The 19,942-nt window shown below is 41.4% G+C and overlaps 1 protein-coding gene across 1 annotated transcript in view; it reads right to left on the minus strand.

Annotated features, from left to right (window-relative positions):
* LOC308092245 (cadherin-13-like) overlaps nucleotides 1-8,578 on the minus strand; it is a gene marked incomplete at its 5' end in the record, with an annotated part of 141,355 nt that extends 132,777 nt beyond the window's left edge. Inside the window, 2 exons of the mRNA XM_080438090.1 lie at nucleotides 6,543-6,663; nucleotides 8,555-8,578. Coding sequence (XP_080294216.1) covers nucleotides 6,543-6,663; nucleotides 8,555-8,578 — 145 coding nt within the window. The remainder of the gene's footprint in view (nucleotides 1-6,542; nucleotides 6,664-8,554) is intronic.
* Nucleotides 8,579-19,942: the final 11,364 nt, after the last annotated feature.

A 19,942-nucleotide genomic window follows, 5' to 3' on the forward strand; every position in this document is an offset into this window, starting at 1 on the left:
TGTGTTGAGGAAGCCCAATGATAGGTTACCCAAAGTTGCCTTGAGATGGACCCCAATTAGGAAAAGAAACTAAGAGGGGCAGACCAAAGAACGAGGGACAGTAATGATGGAGCTGAAGGAGGTGGGGCTTTCCTGGGATGAAGCACAGGCCAAAGCACCACCAGACTGGGTTCAATGGCAGTGTATGATTGTGGCCTTATACCCCAACCGGGACAAAGAGCATAAGTAAGTATACATGGCATACGCATACGGTATAACATTGTTTTTTATGGTGTGCTTTTTAGCCCTTTTCTCCCCAATTTAGTCATTATGCCAATTACTTCCTCCCCACACATGTGTGTGTTGTCACTGCTGTTGTATCCTACTGACTCACCTGCCAGTGAGGAGCCACCACCGGGAGGACGTAGAGCTTTTCTCCTACTCCTCCCACCCCAGCCCGTAGGTATACGTGCAGTGACAAATATCACCTTCCCCACCCAGCTTCCCTCCCCCGAACACGGGCCAATCGGTTTCGTATAGAGTAGACGCGCGACAAAGCCAGATGCACCACGGTGGATTCAAACCCACCTCTGTGGTGAAACTTCGCACCACCCGAGTGCCTTTAGTACATACAGTAGTATAAAATAGCTACACACACACACACACAACTGATGACCTCATATTCCCAGAGTAGTAATAAGTACTGCAGACACTGCTCGTACTGTACTTTATATGTAATTTTATTTAGATTAAGACATGAGATAGTAATGTCTAACCTGACTCTGCCAGATGGGGGCGGTATTGAGTAACCACGTTCCTCAGCTGTGAAACAAATGTGTGACGCAAGCTTCTTGGATCTGGAAGCGTCACTTTATGTAATGTCATTACTTTCTCTTACTGTATATTTTTCTAAACATGTTATTTTATCATGGATGAAAGAAATGGATGTTACGTCACTTCACACTCTCTCTCTCTCTCTCTCTCCCCTCTCTCTCTCTGTTATCTTAGCAGCCTCCAGTGGCAGGCTGACCCAAATTCAGGTGGATCTACTCATGTAGTCTGGTGCACTAGAGAGTAACGTGCTGCTCCATTCACATCATCAGCTACAGTACATGGCAATATACACACACGCATGTGCATATGCACACACACATGCGCAGATTGCGCACACACACACACACACACACACACACACACACACACACACAGATACTGGCCTTTCCTGAAATTACAGTAATTTGTCAAAAAGCACGTGTTGATTTATAGTCCAATTAAAACTACAGTATAAAAGGAGCTGCAGGTCTCAGTATTTGAGTTTGTAGGAGGAGATTAATAAAACACCATTACAGACCTGAGAGTGACATGATCCCACTATGAACCCTGCCATGCACAGAGAACAGACCGCACACACAGACACACACACCAGTCCACACATAGGACCTGGATGACAGGAGTGTACGTGGGGACAGAGAACCAAAATTAGAAAGTAGAGCAACAGTGTGTGAGCCTCATCTGTTCTCAAGTCACAGTAAAACTGGGCTATAGCTATGGATCTGAAATACATGGGAATTTTATTATGAATGTTATAACACACACATAAACATTCCACCACGGACTGCCAAATCACCACACAAATCTGTTATTAAATCATTACTTTTCACAATATGCAAGTGACCCACAGTAGGCTGGTTTGGTAGAGGGTGGATGGGATTGTTGATTATTCATATTGTTGGTACCATAATGACAGCAATGTCTTGCATGGACCAAGTAATGTTTTTAGTCTTTTAACTTTTTCGCTCCTAATAAAGTTGTTTATTTTGAAAAGCGCTATATAAGTCTGATGTATTATTGTTTTTATGATTTTTTTTTAAATTATTATTATTACAAACACACACGTACCTGAAGAGGTAAACAGAATCCCTGCTAGGAAATAAATCAGCAACCTAATACTTAATAAAATTAACAAATACAACTTAAAACATTGAGAGAAAGAGATAGAGAGAGAAATTGTGAATTGAGACAATTGTGCGTGCGTGCGTGCGTGCGTGCGTGCGTGCGTGCGTGCATATACTTTATGTGCCAGCACAATTGCTACTACCAAGTGTTGGAAGGATAAAACACTACATCATGCAAATCTTTAAGCTGAACCTGCAGCAGCGAGTAAGAAGTGAAAGTAAAACAGATTGCAGACCGTTGTTCCATTTGTCAAATTCATCTGAGACCATCAGACTGTATCTGAATTCAAGTACTTTTAAATTGGCTCAATAATAAAGTTAGAGAGAACGCAGGCGAGAAACTGCCAGGGAAGAGGTAAGATGCACTTTGAATGCATTTTAAAGCATGATTTCCAAAATGTGTTTAAATTCATTGTTGTGAATTGAGGTATCTAATACAAATTTGTACGGAGTGTAACATTTCAAACCAGCCATAGACAATAAAGGAACACCCCCACGCTGTCATGAACAATCTTCTTCTTCTTTCGGCTAGTTCCCATCGGGGCCGCCACAGCGGATCATCTGTTTCCATCTACTACTGTTCTCTGCGTCTTCCTAGGTCACTCCTGCCACCTGCATGTCTCCCTCTGTCATGACCGATGCCAATGTGGCAATGAAATGTGAATGAAATGAGTCCCAAAGTGAACAAAATGGCAGGTGTACTCAATAAGAATATTGATGTCACTGAAAAAGCTTGAGGGTTAAGTACTTCCCATGTTCTCTTCGTGTTTTTCATAAAGAAGCCCTGGCCAACAGGTTTCTCTGATGAAGGTCAACCTAAGGTCAACTGCTATCTGGTAATGTTGGTCTGACAGAGGCATCTGCTTTTTATTTTCATTTATGACATCAGTTATTCATCTGTAAGTAGGGCTGTCAAGATCATGAAATTTAACGATTAATTGTCATACAAATAATTGTGATTAACGATTTAATTGGTGTTTTTGGCTTTGAACATTGGAACCTATAAAAAAAAATTAAAGAAATATGTAGGCTTTTAGGCTTCGTAAACAAAAATTGCACAGGGTAGATGATATGACAAATAGCTTACATTTACAAATAACTGACTGACATATGTAAGGTTTTTTTTAAATAGTGGAAATAGCCGATCTACAAGCTTGTGAGCTTTTAGATCTGCAATAAAAGATAGAAGATTAACATTTGTCAACATGATGATTATTATGAGGATTTTCCTCAAATAATTGTGATTATCTCAAATAATTGTGATTTGGTCTGATCTGTAAGTTTTTGGTCAGACAGGGGCATCAGCTTTTTATTTTTCATTTATGACATAAATTATTAATAATTAACTCTTATTCCACCATCTATCAGTAATGACCGAGATGGTGGAATAAAAGTAAAGAGTGGTGTCAAAACAGAGATGGAATGAGGCATGCATTTGTTTCTCACAGGCAGCCACTTGTCCTTGAACTCAGGTCTACGCCAACAGGGCCCCGCTGCTAGAAATTCCACAGGGAGCTCCATGGTAGACTGCATGAGACTGGCAGTATTTACATAAATCTGCATGTGTCACCAGGCCTCGCTGCAGTTATTAAGCCTTTATTGAAAGGGTCTAACCTAGAGGTGTCTACTGTGTATAGTAACACACCTATATCAAATCTACTCTTCATCCCTTCAAGTTAAATCACTGAAAAAGCTGTCTTCTCCAACAACTTTTATACGTTCCAATCACTAGTTCACGCTCGTCACCACACTGAGACTGCCCTTATTAAGGTTCTAAAATACTTGTGTCTAAACACTGACTCGGGCAAAGCTTCCATCCTGGTGTTACTGGATCTTAGTGCCGTGTTCAAATCTGACCATACTAAACAGACTGAAAAACTGGGTTGGGCTCCCCTGGCACAGTTCATAATAGGTTCAATTGTTATCGGGTCAAAAGTTGAATAGCCACATCAATGACAATGTCAACCTATGAGCATCTCAAAAATCTAGAAATAATTAGAGAATTCATGTCCAAAGAAGAACATTGTGCTACATGCTTTTATCTCGAGCAGGTTAGATTACTGTAATGTTCTTCTCGCAGGTCCCTTCTAAAAGCCTATCAGACAGCTCATTCAGAATGCAGTTGCTATAGATCTAACTAGAACTAAGAAAGCTGAACACATTTCAACAATTATCAGATATTTGCACTGGCTTCCAGAGAACCGTATAATCGATTCTCTGGAAGTGATCATCTTCAAATCATCCAATGGTTTACTAACTCCCAGAAGTAAAAACAAACACACAAACAAAAATCAAATTGAGATATTTAGTCATTATCTGTATGCTTGGAACAAACAGAAAGGATGATTAATTTAAAATCAAGCAACAACAACAACAAAATTCAGCTTACACCCGTTTCTGGCTTATCTTTATCTTTCTCTTCTGTGCTTTATGCTTTTAAGTGACCTTTATGTCTTTGAAAGCCTTTTTATGCATTATTAGGGCACATTGAATTGCCCTTGTGTATAAAATGTACTAAACAAATATACTTTAACTTGCCTCTATGAGTCATGCTCAGACACACTATTTATGCAGGTTCAACATTAAGGTAACCTTCATCAAAATTGCCTGAAGTCATAACGGAAACATATTGACTTATTCATGCTAATGAAAATTATTTTGTCTGCCTTCAGCCACAATTACATTTACTGTACCCTGCTCATACAGATACAGAATGCTTACACACGCACATGCATGCAAGCACACGTACTCGCACAGACACACACAAATACACATGAATGTTAACAGTCAGAGTTAAAGTACAGTCACACTCAGCATATTATGCTTTATGCTTTAATATACTGTACGTTATGTCTATATTGACAACACCAACCCCAGGGTGCTTAAGGAGCGTTCTAGCAGCCGTTCTCTTGAGCCTCCATAGCAGGCAAACATTGTTGAGGATGATGTCATCATCTACTGTATCTGCTCCACAGAGCCTACACACACCTGGCCGTGCAGCACTGTGGAGAGTAATAAAGTACATTTACATGAATATTGTACTTACAGTATGTTTTGAGTATCTGTACTTTACTTGAGTATTTGTATGGAGTATATGACATGTACACGTCACATTGTGACACGTTGTGAGCTTATGCATCTGCTATTTTCAAAAAAATATATATTTTGGGGACATTTCTGGAAAATCTTTTTGGGGAATGTCAAAATGTCAATACAGCGATGCACTGATGTGAAAAAGAAAATGCACTTTTTAATTTGACCTTTGAATACTTTAAGTACTTTTTTAAAAGCATGTACGTTAACTAAAGAACAAATTTAACGGAGCAACTTTCACTTATGCTGGATTTCGACTGCAGCTTTAGCACGACACAACACGACACTACACAACACTACACGACACCACACAGCAAGAAACACAATAAAAGTCAATAAACCTAAGTCCACGAACTAGACAAGAACAATCGTTGTCTACAAAACTTGAGTTTCCCCCCTACTGCACTGTGCTATATTATTTATGTGTGAGTTTAAGGAACGGCTGGGTCCATTTGGTTCTGTATATCTGTACACTGCCAGAGCAAACACGGTGGAGTGAGCCTTGCTTTCACCCATTATACACCAGCAGTTACACACAGGAGACATCTCACTGAGAAGATCCAAAATACCTATATAAAACAAAACAGGTGGCCGTAGTTTATGGCTTGCGACGATGTTCTTGGTGCTTCGTGGAATCTCAACTGCAGGACTGGCAAACTCAATTCTGCCTAATCGACCCGCATTTCTAACATCAGCGACTAAACACGTCCTCACAGGTACAAAAATACAAATATAAAAACAAACAGGCATTGATAGCAGCCGCGACTCGCAAACTCAAATCTGTCTCAAGTTGTTGTGTTGACAGACAGCTGTAAGGAATGGATTCTCCGACCAATCAGTAGCAGCAGCGTTATACGTCACTGCTTTGGCCCCGCTTAGCCTAGCTCGGACCTACCCAGGAGTGGGTACTTTTTAGGCACTTATTTCATACCACTTTGACACTACTCAGCCCAATTCCTTGTAGTGGAAACGGTGCCACAAGTAGGCGGGTGTCGGGTGGGGTGGTGGGGAGCCATGCCAGTGGAAATCCGGCATAAGCTGTTGAGTAATATTTGACCAGGTGTATATATACTTTGACTCAAGTACTGTTCAAGAAGTTCAGCAACGGCAGTGTTCAGTGTTAAAGACAGTAGTGTTCCATGTTAAAGACAGTAGTGTTCAGAGACAGTAGTGTTCAGAGACAGTATAGTGTTCAGGGTATTCAGACAGTAGTGTTCAGAGACAGTATAGTGTTCAGGGTATTCAGACAGTAGTGTTCAGGGACAGTATAGTGTTCAGAGTGTTCAGACAGTATAGTGTTCAGGGTGATCAGACAGTATAGTGTTCAGAGTGTTCAGACAGTATAGTGTTCAGAGTATTCAGACAGTATAGTGTTCAGGGTGATCAGACAGTATAGTGTTCAGGGTGTTCAGACAGTATAGGGTTCAGGGTGTTCAGACAGTATAGTGTTCAGGGTGATCAGATAGTATAGTGTTCAGGGTGCTCAGACAGTAGTGTTCAGGGTGTAGGACTCACCTTGTAAGAGTGTCTGGTTCTTGTTTACAGGTCCTCTGTACTCCACCTGGTAGCGTTTGACCTGGAAGCCTGGAACACAACTCTGATGACCTTCCTCTGCCTGACCTCCTACATGGACAACCTGAAATCAAATGTATTCAAATCAAATGAATATTGAACTAGACAAGTGTGCTCCTCTCAGCACAGGTCTCCGCCAGGCCGGGTTGCCTACCCAGGGCCCGCAATTAATGGAGGTCAGCCAATTGGAATGGAAGCTGTGAAATATGACATATGCATCTTGATCACATGACCCCAGAGATAATGTGTACCAATTTGTGTGAGGTTTGGACAAATTCTGTAGGAGTAGTAGCAGAAAGTGTTTTGAAGAAAATGGCAGAAAATGTAACCTGGCACAAGCGTCATGATCCAAGGAATCCAGGGGGAAAAAAAGATGTTGATTGTATGACCTATACGGTTCAACAGTTATAGGCCCAAACGTGAAGTGGGCTGTTGTAGCACCACCATGAGGATATTTGAAAAAGCTTGGGATGGAGGTTCTTCCTTGGCTTAGTGGGAATGTGCGTGCAAAGTTTCCCAGCAATCGGGCGCCGAATTCATGATGTGTGGAATTTTGCAAACCACCCCCACAAACTTTGGATGCCAATCAGAATGGAATATGAGAAATGTGACAGATATGTCTTGATCACAAGACTACAGAGATAATGTATACCGATTTGCGTGAGGTTTGGACAGAATCTGTAGGAGTAGTAACAACAATTGTGTTTTGCAAAAATCATGGTGGAGTTTCTTCCTTGGCCTACTGTGAGTGGGCGTGCAAAGTTTCCCACCAATCGGTCCAGCAGTGCTTGTAGCATGCCGTGCAAAACAGGCCCCTCAGGCAAACTTTGAAAGCCAATCGTAGTAAATAAGAATAGAATCCGAAAAATCGGACAGATACATCTTGATCACATAACTACAGAGATAATGTGTACCAATTTGGGTGAGGTTTGGACAAACTCGGTAGGAGGAGTAGCAAAAACTGTGTTTTGCAAAGAAAACGCAACATGCTGAAAACTGGAAATGGGTTTGGCTTATTTGGGGAGTTCCATAATGATCCAAGGAATCCAAGAGAAAAAAAATGTTGTATTGTATTTAGATTAGCTGCTCACAGACGGACAACAAACGGACACTAACAAGTCACAACATATACTACTCTCACTTGCTGGTACCAGTGGCGGGACAAAGCCGGGCCAGTAGGCACAGCACAATGATCAGGCCCCTCCCCCCTGCGCAGGCAAACTTTGGGAAAACCTTTTTTCCCCGTTTTTTAGTTACTTTACTTTAGTTTTAGGGTTAGGCGGAGCACGGGTGAGGCGTGAGGTTTTAGGGTGAGGCAGAGCACGCAAAGTGCGTCTAATTCTAATAAAATAAAAGGTCCATGTGATCTAACAGCCCGGGCCCCCCGGGGTCGCGGGCCCGTAGGCGGCCGCCTAGGCTACCCGGACGCTCCGCTACTGGCTGGTACCCTTCCCTGTCACCAATCACTCCTGACACTTTCCTCCTGTTCCACCCTGCCTGCACTCTCTTCTTCACCTCTCTTTCACACTCCTCATTACTTTGGATAGAAATGTTAAATGCACACAGTATGCTTTCAAACCCCAACCTTACATGTATCCCGATATCTGACATTCATGTCCATGTTTGTATAGTGTGCAATTCTGAACAGCAGGTAGCTGTGTTGTTAAAGCATCCGGGATTTCAAGGTTTAGTTCCAGAAAAAGAGCCAATCACCAAGAGGCCAGAAAAACTCAACACTGAAACACTTCTATAACTGACCTTCCAGCTCTCTCTCAACAGCATGAGAATAATAATGAATACACTAAGAGTTGGAATAATTCCACCATCATAATATCACATCAGGTACTGTATAATGGAAGAGGACCGCTTTTATAATTGTCCATTTTTATTGAATAAATATATTGCTGACTCAAGTCATTAATGCACAGACCACAAGTTCAACATTGTGGGTTTACCCAGGCGAAGGGCTGGGGTTGCATGGCAACTATCCTCCCTGCCCGTAAAATCCTGCCTTACTTCACCGTTCTATCTCAATAAAGCAGGGATATCACATAGACATTAATGCAACCTCATAATGCATTGTGCATATGTTGAAATGGATTATGAAGGGATATACAGTATAATGCATTATAGATATAAATGCTTTATCTGGTCAATGTCCCTTCAGATGAACAAAATATTAATGATTACAAGTGCTGCTCTTGGAAACATTAGCCTTTAACCCTTCAGTGTTAAAGGGTCAATATTTGTGAAAAGGGAATTTGAAAATATATATCAAAACCAATGATGCAAAGGTTTTATGAAAATGGTGAAACATCTTCGGCATCAGACTAATAATGCATGCTACAGGTCAAACAGTAAATCTGCTTCTTTCATTCTGTATGAAGCTGCTTTTTAGTTGACATCAGGTTCAGTTTGTGTGGTACTGAGAGAAATGTATTCATGTTCAGACAAATGGATTTGACTGCCATCTCCAAATGGAATATAAAAGACCTGAAATCTCAGTGGTGTCACTGTCACACTTTACCTTCTCACAGATCATTTCACAGCACTGTGTTTAAAGAGCAGACACTAGGAAATTCCAGGAAACCTCTCAGATGAATTAGATGACTATTCACAGAAGCCTAAGGCATGTCAATCTTCTCCAGAGGCAGCCAAAATGCTACAAAGGCACATGACAATGATAATGGAATCATTATTTTTGTAGAGAGAAAAACTAAGTAGATGGAGGAGACAGAGGTCCAGTGGTAATAGATTCATGGCATCCGTCTTCTGTAAGAGAGGAGTGGTGTTCTACCAACAAAACTAATCTGGGCTGAAAACCTGTTGCCTGATTCTACGAAATTCAAGGAACATGCAGGAATTACTTTAGATATATCATATAGATTAGATACATACTGTAGATTTGACGGACCAGACGGATAGACGGACGTACATACGGACAGCTAGATATCGAATCAAATATGTTTCATTTCACTATACATAAATGGGAGGAGAAATGTGCAGGGATAGAAAAACAATTGATTTGTTCCCTCTTAGGATATGGGCGTCAATATGTGCACTTATGCGTGCACTTACTATGGAATGATCATTCAGATTGAAATGGACATTTTGTGTAACAGTCACAGAAAGAAAACTAGAGTGAATAAAGTTTCAAAATGCACCAGTATCTTTATTTACTTCATAAGTTCTATATAAACAATTTTGATCAATGAACCTCAGTTGGCCATGGCAGTGACAAATGACCCGCAACACAAACAACTTGAAACAAAAAGGAGCCATATAGACAGGGAGGTCGTACCTTTTCAACTACAGTCAATCAAAGCCCACCTAACCTGATTGGTGATGTTATCACGCCTTGGACTCAAAAGATGGCAAATTGCAACATAATCCAAGTTTGAATGGGTCCAATCAGGGCTCTCTTCCCGGGCTCAAGCCTATCAGTGAAGCGCATCAAACAGTGATGCACTGGGACAAATGATAGCAGATAAGGGTCGAGATGTCTTTGGACCCAGATTCAAGGGGTCATTGACAATTGTTATCAGTCTGTGGCTGAGGCTATTGTTGGTCTGATGGAGCCCGCTGTGGTTGTTAGAAGTGAAGGAATGTAGTCTTCATTTGTCTCTGCACGTAGTTTATCTGTCCTTATGGGCTTTCTCCTTTCTCAATGACTGCCATTTATCAAAAGTAACTGCTGCTGAGGGTACCTTCTCCTTGAGTGCTGCACCAGCTCCTACTGGGCCTTGAGCATCACAATCCTCCACATATAGCGCTTTAAAGTGTCTGTTTCTCTCCCTCTCTGTTTTACTTCATTTTCACATAATTTTTATTGAAGATTTCAGTTTTACAGGAGAATAAACAATGACAGAGGACTCTTCAAATTTTCTGTGAAACAAACAAACAAACGCACAAGACAAACACAAACCCCCCCACCCGGCCCTCACAAGATTGTAATTGGCAATGTATTAAAAAGTACAGGAAAGAGGGCAAAAAGTGGAAAAGGAGAAAATAAAAAGACAAAAAGAAAAAAAAACTAAGAAAAATAAAAAATAAAATGAAAAAACTCAGCCAAAAGAGTATCAAAGTAGATGACATGACAGCTTGTGATATACAAACAAGGCACAGAGAAAGCTCAACCCACACTGTTCTCAAACACTTGAGGGGCCACCTCGAGCACGGGCTCCGTCACAGGAGACCGACCACCTATCCAACAGGGGTTGCCATATTTTCAATCCACATGCACACACACTAATTGTATTACATTGTATGTTCAACAATGTAAGTTAAACAGCTTGTATTAGAAAGTTGTAGGTTGACCTTGTGTATCCCCACTGGAAGCCTGAGGAAGGGGGAGGAGGATCTATCAAATAACACACCGTGACCTCAGTACTAAATGGATAAGAAAAAAACAAGTTCTAAGCTATCAGGTGCCAGGAAAAATAGTAAAGAAGAAGAGGAGAGAAGCATAAAGATAAAGGTATACAGCATTGCAGCAGCTATGTAATCTTTTAAAGAATGTATGATATTTATAGTCTAGTAGCCTAAAGATTAGACACATACAGATAGGCAGACAGACACAAAGACAGACCCTTTTCAAGATGGCTTTCAAGTGCCACAACGTAAAAAAGAAAAGAAAAAGTAATACAAGACCACTTTACGGAAGTCTGTTAAACAAAAGTATATATTATACAAATCTCTCTCTCTCTCTCTCTCTCTCTCTCTCTCTGCGATTTAATCTCATCTACATTTTGTTGGTAAACTCAATGAAACGTTTGCACAAATTGTAATAGAAGGAAAATGTGTTGTCTCTTCTGCCCTGCTGACTTTCATGGCAAAACATCCACTAATAATTATCCAAAAGCAAAACAAGCTGCATTTCATGTAATGCTTCGCAGAACAGATAAGGATGAGACAGTCGCCTCCAATATGAGTCTAGACCAGGCGGCAAGGTTTCGCTCTTGAAAATGAAGCGGAAGTATTGAAAACACTGTAGTTCTCATTAATGGCCCAGCAACTAGCACTGATTCCCCTCCTCCGGTGGCAAAATCATATTTTTGCGTGAATCAATCTAAAAGCACCAAATGTGTCCCAGATATAACCCAGGGCATGCTCTGATGATGTAGCAAGGGTGCCCGAGCCAGCAACCTTCGGGATCATCATAGTGGCCAAATCCAATATGGCCGCCACCTGAAAAAGGTTTTGGCTATGTTTGAACCAGATGAGCTACAAATGCAAACTTGGTGTCTAAATCATGTTTTTTGACCATTAGAAACATGTTGGAATGCTTAATGATTTAATCTATCTAGAGGACTCTAATGTGCATATCACATATATGGCCACTATGTTATGAAACAACCAATGTATCTTACAGATGTAATTTTATTGAAACAATAGAATGATTTAGAGTACAATTCATTCCTAATTATACAGCTAGTACATTATGTGCAACAATGCACAGCATAAATGTAATCCTATCATAGGATGTATAGAATTTGAATAATATGTATTATTGTACATTGTACATAATTGTCTTGGTGTTACAACAGCAGCAGAACTGACACATACATTCAGCATGTCAAAAGGCCATTACATCCCCGATTTTAGTACGTTGGGCTGGTATTGGGACTCCTTGACTAAGACATCCTCCTCCACCGTGGCTTCAAAAGTCATGTAGTGGACATAAAGCAAATTATGCGAAGCTGGAGTCCGTTGGATATCCTCGATATAGAAGTTGTATGATTAGAACAAAGAAAATCTGTGATTCTAATTTAAACATAATATTGTTATAATTCTATACACCTTTGACTAGTATGATATCATTAAATGTATACTGAGCATTGCTCTGCATATACTGTACTGGCTGTTGCTGTATAATTTGGGTTCAACTCATATTCTATTGTTTCAACATCTGTACACAGGTTGTTTCTTTTCTTCAGTTTGATCTGAACTCATTCCAACAACTCTACACTCTGGATGAAACTTTATGTTACATAACATTTTTGATATAGGCCATATTTGTAATAAGCAAATCAGAGTGCTCTAGATGGCTTCAATCAATAATATGAGCATTCTAATGTGTTTTTAATGTTCAAAAAGTATAAAATAGACACCAAGTTTGCAAAAATGAAGAAGATTAAGGGAAGTAAAACTAATTGTCAGATAGTCGCCATCTTTGAAATATGCAAAATAAAGGTCCAGCCACATCCAGTCATAAAGATAAGCATTCCAACATGTTTCTAATTGTCAAAAAACATGATTTAGACACCAAGTTTGCATTCATAGCTCATCTGGTTCAAAAGTTATAGACAAAACCTTTTTCAAGTGGCGGCCATATTGGATTTGGCCACTATGATGACCTGTAGGGTTGCTGGCTCGGGCACGGGTTTCAAACATGAGTATTCTGAACATTTTGAGCACCTCAGAAAATCTGTAGCTCCAACGGTTTAGAAGATAGCGCCATGTTGGAAGTGTGGTCATTTTAAAAAGGCCGTGGTCATTTTCGGGTATTTCGCCCCGGATATAGACATTTTCATAGTTCCTAAGTTGTTCCCTGGGGTCATATTAGCCTAAAACAGTTGAGATATTCTCTCCTAAATTAAGTGCATACATATCTTAGCCAGGTCCTCTACTAGAACTAGAGGCTTCAAAACGGGTCTGTAGAAATCAATGGGTGACATCACGCTCCCTTTGTCACGTTTTTCACTGATCTTGAGCTTGTAAGAAAGCCATTTTCGCCACCAGGGTGGCGAAAATGGTCCATGTGGTTAAATGAAGGCATAGTGTGCAGATTTAAAATAGCCTATACCTATAAATAAGACATTGCTATTGAACATGTTTTCCTGTTGCTTATAAATCGGCTGTTAGTCACTACTTTTGCATCACCCTGTGTTTACTTAAAGGCATACTAGGTAACGTTTTCAACAAAACTAAAGTTAAATTGTATATCTTTTGTGAGTGGCAAAAGTTTCACAACACCCACTCCATGAATTTCACCCCCGGAAGCCTTTTATTTATATATTTTCTATTGAACGTGGACTTTCCCGGGAAAATGACGTTCCTGGCCAACGTCATGACGTCGTGGCCGACGTCATGACGTCGGCCAGGAACACCGCAACGGTTTCCTGTTTGGCCAGGAACTACCGCGCTAATAACAAAAAGGAACCTCACGCTGATTTTAAGAGAATGTAGGATTGGAAGATCGAAAAAGAACAGAAAAAGAAAGCACAGCTCATGGTAACTAATGCTCCACTGGCTAAGAGAAACGATCCGTAGATAGTATAAAACAATTAAAAGATCGCTTTTTGAAACGCTTCCGGCTTCCGGTGAAAACGAATGGAATTCTGGGTAATCGAGGACTACGGAAATTGTATGCAGTGACGGTTATTACCGTTATTTGTGATTCTGCATTGTACAACTTTAACATAACAATTGTTTTTATTTTTTACCCAGCGTTTCCCTCTATACCAGCAGTCATCAGACACTGGAGTAGTGTGGTGGTGTTTACCTGCAGAAACACACTTTATAACACTTATAAACAATTTATAACAGTATATTAACAGTATTGACTACTATACATGTAAATGGTGCACTTGGCTAAGTATACATAATTATAGTCAAAGTGTACAGAGACAATCTATTCGTAGTAGTGTGTTGTGTCGTGAGTGAACGTCTTTGTGTCGTTTAGTAACGGTTTGGTTCTAGCAGCTGTGTCAGGTTAGACCTCTCTTCTGATTTGGTTCTATCAAATTGTCTTTTGGATAAACCCACACACACACACACACACACACACACACACACACACACACACACACACACACACAGTAATTTACTTTATCAGTGTTGTTGTTGTTCTTGTTTTTAATTTCAGAAGCACTCAGGATCAGTGAGATAGGCTATAGCAATGGCCAGGGCAATGTAGATAATTGAATTATGCAGTGGGTCCTCACGGCAAAATGAGGGCAATGATTCATTACTAAACACAGAGAGACAATACTTTGCATCTCATATCGAATTTAGAATAGGAGTAAAACATTAATAAACAATGTTAAATATTAACAACATGAACCTTAGCATCCCTATTCTGGCATGACATAGCAGGTGAACATTCAGCAAAAATGTACATTTGGCAAAGATAGGCGACCTGCAAGCATACAATGCATCACAATGACATATTTAGGGTTCAAGTGGTTATACTGTATAAATCTTAGATAATATAGAGTACCGAAGTCCTGACGCCTGGTGGCCACGTCCTGTTAGTCAATTAGGTCGGGATGCAACGACTCACTCAACTCACGATTCAAATATGATTCACAATACTGGATTCACACACAACATGATTTTCTCACAATTCTTTAAACAAAATGAGATGGTAATTTCAGAAATATGTTATAACGCTGATTCCCAGGAACTCCACTCACGACTCAAATATGATTCACAATACTGGATTCACACAACATGATTTTCTCACAATTCTTTAAACAAAATGAGATGGTCATTTCAGAAATATGTTATAACACTGATTCCCAGGAAGCATCACCCCAAAACAATACTGCATTGTTTGCCCTGTGGGTCTGAGCCGATTACAGGGCTCCCTCTGAGTCTGTGGGTGGACGTGATGCCACTCCACCAGATCAGAATCATCTCTAACAGTAGCAGCATTTATTAACTGACCAATAATCTAAACTGTACACAGTGCACTGCTGCGTTTACAATTTACCTTATGCCTAATTTATAATCCGTAATACAACGGTGTCGCATGCCAAAACAAAGGAGGGGTGCGGTGAACAAGCAAATTCAAAACTAGATTATGCACTTAAAAACATGTGATATATCTGTATCAATAATTATCCATCTTGCGATGCATCGTTACATCTCTTTTTACGGCAATTATTTCCTCCCCACACACATTTGTGTGTTGTCACTGCTGCTGTATTCTTCTGACTCACCTGCCAGTGAGGAGCCCCCACCGGAAGGACGTAGAGCCCCCATCCTACTCCTCCCGCCCAACAGTCTCTGCTGACAGGTGCCGCCCCAGCCCGTAGGAGTACGTGCAGTGACAAATATCACCCTCCCTCCTGGCTTATCTCCCCTGAACACGGGCCAATTGTGTTCGTATAGACGCTCGACAAAGCCGGTTGCACCGCAGTGGATTTGAACGGTGGTGGGCAGACACTTTACCACTGCGCCACCCAAGCGCATCGTTACATCTCTAATGGTATATTGAAATAGCAATGTGTCTCCATATTTTAACAGAGCATTAAATGTTTCTCCATTCCCTCTCCTGTCCCATTGACCTTCCACGTGTCCTGAGATGGGATGTTGATGTCCATGTTTGGAAGGCTGCCATGCTGCAGCCTGTGCTCTAATGGATTGATAAAAACAGAATCAATCATGAAAGGAAGCTGAAGTGAAGCTTGTTGAACTCTAATGCACAAAACCCACCAGGCGCGCAAGCATAAGCACACAGACGCTGCTTCTCTTCCACTCCATGTTAATGAAAGAAGCCGTTCTCGCTCTGCTCAAGATTTTTCTTCCGCTCTGAAAGGAAAACAAAAAAAGCTTTTCCGCGTGCATTCTCATATAAATACATTGTATGTCATGCACAAAGCTGCACGCGCAATACAGCGTATGTGCAGCCGCTTTTTTGGTGGGTTCGGTTCTAATGCACCTAATCTTCAATGGACTTAATCGTCATTTCCAAACGGCCATGAAAGGCCTCAGTGTCCTCATCTCTCCTCCATGCATTAAGAAGCTCCCATGATTTAGGGTGATGGGAGCTGCAGGGGGATAAGAGGAAAGACAAGTAAACTGCCAAAGAGTACAAGTTCTTCATCAGACATCACACAGCGCCCACGGACCCTGCCTACACACAGCAGCGACAGCCCAGTCTTCATCAACACATGGTAAGACAAGCCGTAGGCTTCTCTGAATAGAGAGTGGCTCGAACCATGAAGTACAGCTGTGCTTCTGCCAGTGGCTTTAAATGTTGCTTTAAAATAAGGTCTACCTCTGCTGGTGGAAATTGTCCTGCAACCTTAACGAAATGAAGTCAAAGTTGGCTGTAACTTCTTCGAAACACACTGGGTTTGGCCGGCAGCAGACCTATGTTAATGGACCCTGCCACAAAGCTTGCGATAACGCTGTTTTAAATAAATATATGTCTCAAACTCCATTAGACACCCTCTAGTGCTCTGCTTTAATGCCAGACACTACAGTATAACAGCCTCATTGGGAGGACAGACCCAATAAAAGGCGATTAGTTACTAAGCCCCTGGTACGTACGCACACATACAGTACAAAGCAGTGTGACCTTATGGAGTAGAGAACAGCCTCATTGGGAGGACATACCAATAAAAGGCGATTACTTAGCCCCCGGTACGAACACATACAAAGCAGTGTGACCTTATGGAGTAGAGAGCAGAGTTTCCCCTAGGATAGTTTTTTGCAGCAGTGACATTGAGGTGCATGTTGCTGAGGTGCGCACTAATACCTCACACTGTAGTGTGCAGATCGCCAGAGGCTTTAGTGTGACTGCCTGTGCTGACACACCAGAAGGGGTCAGGTGCCAGCACTGCAAATGAAATGGCTTCAAACAAACACCTCAGTTGGAATAAAGTAAGCCAACAATGTTATTTTCTTTCAAAGGGTGTGTGTGTGCGTGCGACGCGTGCGTGTGTGTGTGACAGAGTTAGCCAACTTTGTTTTCTTCTTTCAAAGTGTGTGTGTGTGTGTGTGTGTGTGTGTGTGTGTGTGTGTGTGTGTGTGTGTGTGTGTGTGTGTGTGTGTGTGTGTGTGTGTGTGCGCGTGTGTTTTCACACTTGCCTGTGCTGTCTTTGCAGGTCCCTGGTGGACAGGGGTAATTAGTGCAAATGAGGCGCAGTTTATGGAGCTAGTTCAGGCCAGGCAACTCAAGGGATTGGGCTAACCGATCAGGTGACTAAGTCACATGCACTCTTCTCCTGGTCGGTGAGTTATAAGTAATGCTCTGCCTACCTGTTCAGTCTGGTTGCGCTCTTCTGCTGCTCTGACGTGCGACGCTGCTGCTGCTGCTGCTCTGCTGCCGAGATCCTGCCGGATCTGCTGCCCTTGCTTGCTCCCTCTGCTGCTGCCCATGAAAGTCATCCCACCCGCCTCCCCGGCATCCACCTGTAGGCTCTGTTTCTAGATCCCCTTGGGGGTTTAATTCATTCCCTGTAAATGCTAATTGGCATGTAACATTCATTAAAATGTTATCCTTACAGGGAATGAATGGATTCAGAGGCCTGACGCCAAACTATGCTTCCTCTTGTTTCTATACCATGCTCAAGCTTGCTAAATATATATTGCTAATAAATATATATTCTAATCCAATCTAAGAGTTGTCTGACTGAACTGGGAGCACCAGACCAGTCTCCAAGGAGTATTTAAGGAGGGGTGTATTAATGTCAATAATATACATTTATACGATTTCAACATACTAGACAACTAAAATAGCAAAAAGAACGAAAATATATCGTTACTGTAAATGGAACCTGTATGGTGTCAGCCAAGCTTTTGGTTTAAGTTCCACATTTTACGACACCTTGCATTCATCATCCATTCACTTTTTTGCACACTGACAACACTGACTAAGGGCAGGTACACACTGTAGGACTTTTAAAGTGGTCGGGAAGTCATCTGATCGTTAAGCATTACACATTGCAGGAGTTTATTTCTTGAAATCGGCTGTCATATATCGTTGTGGTTTTCACCCTATAGATTGATCCCCGATCAGGGATTACACACTGTAGGATAGTTCACTAGGATGCTATCCAGGGTCAGACCCAATAGATACATTTGTTTTTATTCCAATTCTTTTTAACAAATTGGGTGCCAGCATTTTTTAATAACAGAATACGTTGGGTGCCAGCAATCTCACCATTGACTGCGCTTTGCTGTTTAAAGCTCTAGACTCCACGACGAGCAAATCCACGTTAAAAAAAGCATGCATTCATGGAGCGCGATGACCCTGGCTACATCCTGGTATGATAACATTTGATCGCGAGTTACAACGGGGAGGGATCGCGCATCGCGCATGACCGGTTTTCCCCAGCGGAAACAGATTCGGAGATTCTCCCGTGTGGAAATAAACGGAAAAAACAAAAAGACTGAAAACACGGTTCAGACTGTTTTCGGCACCAATGCGCTACTCTGTGTAAACAGACACGGTTCAGACCGTGTTCGGCACCCGATGTGTTAAAAGACGTCTCCCGTGATATATGCGCATCTATCTCTGCGCAGAAGCAGTGTTGCCATGTCCGCTTATTATAAGCGAATTTGGGCTTGTTTTTTCTGTAAAGTTGCTTGAAAGTGTAGTTGCTTATTTGGCCTTGTTTCCAAATGTTGTTTGAACCAGTTGATCTCAAACATTTTCATGGCAAGGACCCCCAAATTAATATTTGTCCACAGACCTCCCCCTTCTGAAAATATGTTGTGCATATACGACGTGAGCTTGTAGATCGGCTATTTTCAAATATGCAATGTATTTGTATATGTTTAAAGTGCTCATGTGACCTATAGTCGCTTTTGTTGGGATTGTTTTCATAGATCTGGTTGCTTATTTCTCTCGCAAAATCTGGCAACATTTCAGACAGGCTTCGTGTGCGAGCTGCGAGCTCTCTCTCCCTGTGTGTGCAATTCCTCTCAAATAAACTGTTTATTTGAGATGTTTATTAACATCCCCCTTCGAGCACGCTCGCTCACTCTCATTCTGCTTTATAATAATGTTTAACTTAAAACAGGACTGGACGGTAACTATGCGGGGGATCTGTTTGTTGTGGTCAGCCAGTGACCTTCCATAGCCACGGTGCCTGAAATGTGCTCTCATTGGCTGTAGCGTGCACCTCCTCGCAGGGTGGTCTCAGCCCATTTCATACTGTATGATATTGTCTGATGTCCTGTCTGCGACAGCGGCGAATATCTAACCTGCTAGATATTTGAAAACGGTCGGGAAGCCATCGCCAAGCGCAATTATCGTGGCCGCATCCTCTCTCAGAGCCTTTCAGACACAAAACCTTGCCGATCACAGCCCGATCTGCGTCAGATCGGGAGGTTTTGTCGGCGAGCGCCAAAAAAGCATAATCGGACCAAATATCCTGCAGTGTGTCTCCTCACAGTTTTTGTATGTTTCGGGGGTTGTTGTGGGAAGACATTAATCTGCACACCGTTTTAGTTCAAAACAGTACGTCTCCCGTTTTTACCATGGTCTCATGAACCAGGTCATGACACTAGCAACATAGCATTAAATAAAGTGTTTATATATAAACTATAAACTACTTGTGTAAGTATGTTGAAAACAGATAATATTAGACAAAAATATATAGACA

The sequence above is a fragment of the Gymnoscopelus braueri genome, assembly GCF_963280865.1.
Source record: "Gymnoscopelus braueri genome assembly, chromosome: 9".
NCBI lineage: Eukaryota > Metazoa > Chordata > Actinopteri > Myctophiformes > Myctophidae > Gymnoscopelus > Gymnoscopelus braueri.